Below are 2,075 nucleotides of genomic sequence, written 5' to 3' on the forward strand. Positions count from 1 at the left end.
TTCAGTAGGCGACAAAGTCGTTTCACGACCAACGAATTGAGTAGTGGTTGGAATAGCCTGACCAAATTCTGTCGTTACTTTATGTGGAACCGAACTAGTTCTAAGCTCTTGAGTAGTTGTTTCGACATATTTAGTCGTTATTCCACTCTCAGTAGGACTGAATGAGCTTCGTTCGGTAGCAAATGTTTTTTCTGTTGGTGGTAAAGTGGTTTCATGATCGACAAATTGAGTGGTCGAAGGAATCTTATCCTCCCTTTGGAGAGTCGTCGCTCTTGGGGGAATACCAGTGCTAGTTTTTATTTGCTCAGTAGTTGTATCGAAATATTTAGTTGTTCTACTACCTTCGGTTGGAGCGAACGTACTACGCTCAGTGGAAAATGATTTTTTAGTAGACAACAAAGTGGTTTCACGACCAACGAATTGCATTGTAGTAGGTAATTTTTCTTCACCACGCATTGTGGTTACTTGAGGAGCGAAAGTAGTCGTCTTCAATCGTTCCGTGGTTGTTTCATCATATTTCGGTGTTCTGCCAATCGGAATGAAGGTGTTACGATCAGTAACAAATGTCTTTTCTGTAGGTGATAAAGTCGTTTCATGGTCAACCGATTGTGAAGTTGATGAAATTTTCTCTTCACCCGAAAAAGTCGTTACTTTTGGAATATAAGTACTTGTTGTAGTATCGATATATTTAATTGTAGTTTTGCCATCATTGGGAATGAATGAGCTTCGTTCAGTACCAGAAGGTTTTTCTGTTGGTGGTAAAGTGGTTTCGTGATCGACAAATTGAGTGGTCGTCGGAAATTTATCCTCTCTTTGAAGAGTCGTTGCTTTTGGAGGAATACCAGTACTAATTTTTATTTGCTCAGTGGTTATATCGAAGTATTTGGCTGTTGTACCACCTTCAGCTGGAACAAACGTACTATGTTCAGTGGTAGATAATTTTTCTGTTGGCAATATAGTCGATTCATGATCAATATATTGAGTTGTTGTGAACATTCGTCCTTCGCCAGCGAGAGGCGTCTGCTTTGAAGCAGAACCACTCGTTGTGAATTGTTCAGTGGTAGTATCGAAATATTTTGTAGTTTCACCACTCTCAGTCGGAGCAAATGTGCCTCCTTCTGTACTGAAACCTTTTGCTGTTGGTTTCAATGTCGTTTCATGAACATTGGACTCTGTGGTATGCGTTTTTTCGCCACTAACAACAGTTGTTGTTTCTAAAATAGGACTGCTTTTGAATTGTTCTGTGGTACTATCGACATATTTGGTGGTTGTTTTGCCTTCAGTTGGACCAAATGAGCTTTGCTCTGTAGAAAATTCTCTTTCAGTAGGCAACAATGTCGTTTCACGACCAATGAATTGAGTAGTGGATGAAATATCCTTTTCAGTGGCAAGAGTCGTTTCTTTTGGCGAAAGAGTAGAAGAAATGGGATCGATATATTTTATTGTCCTTCCACTTTCAGTCGGTACAGTATTTACCTCCTGTATCGCTAGTATAGTGGTTTCGAGATCAATAATTTGAGTTGTGTAAGGTGCTTCCTTTTCTAAAGTGGATTGGGTTGTAACACCATCTGTAGATTGACTACTAAGCACAGTCGTGATTCCGTCATCAATTCCACGCATTGACATTGTTGTTTCATGATCAACTGACTGTGTCGTTGTGGACGATTTCTCTCCACTAGAGAGTGTGGTCTCTTTTGGACCAGAGGTACCCATTGAAAATTGTTCAGTGGTAGTGTCCACATATTTCGTTGTTCTTCCACTCTCAGTGGGAGCAAGCAAGCTACGTTCTGTGGCAAATGACCTTTCTGTTTGTAACATTGTTGTTGCATGATCGACAGATTGAGTGGAAGACGAAATGTTTTCTTCGATCGAAGGAGTTGTTTCTTCTGGAGCAAGAGTACTACTTCTAATTTGTTCTGTGGTTGTTTGAGGATATTTGGTCGTTCTACTACTTTCAACAGGAATGAATGAGCTTCGCTCTTCAGTTGGTACTACAGTCGTTTCATGATCAATTTGAGTAGTGGTAATAAGTTTCTCTTCACTCGAAAGAGTCGTTACTTTTGGAATATGTGTAC

The 2,075-nt window shown here is 40.0% G+C and overlaps 1 protein-coding gene across 1 annotated transcript; it reads right to left on the reverse strand.

The window, feature by feature from the left end:
• Positions 1 to 78: 78 nt before the first annotated feature.
• LOC129579643 (zonadhesin-like) lies at positions 79 to 1,991 on the reverse strand (the record flags this gene model as incomplete). The annotated part of the gene is made up of 1 exon (XM_055469812.1): positions 79 to 1,991. A coding segment is annotated over one exon (1,913 nt), but the record flags the coding sequence as incomplete, so codon positions are not given.
• Between the last annotated feature and the right edge of the window lie 84 nt (positions 1,992 to 2,075).

This window comes from Sitodiplosis mosellana, unplaced genomic scaffold, assembly GCF_009176505.1.
Source record: "Sitodiplosis mosellana isolate CC-2019 unplaced genomic scaffold, AAFC_SMos_1.0 Smas_scaffold_6341, whole genome shotgun sequence".
NCBI classification, from domain to species: Eukaryota; Metazoa; Arthropoda; class Insecta; order Diptera; family Cecidomyiidae; genus Sitodiplosis; species Sitodiplosis mosellana.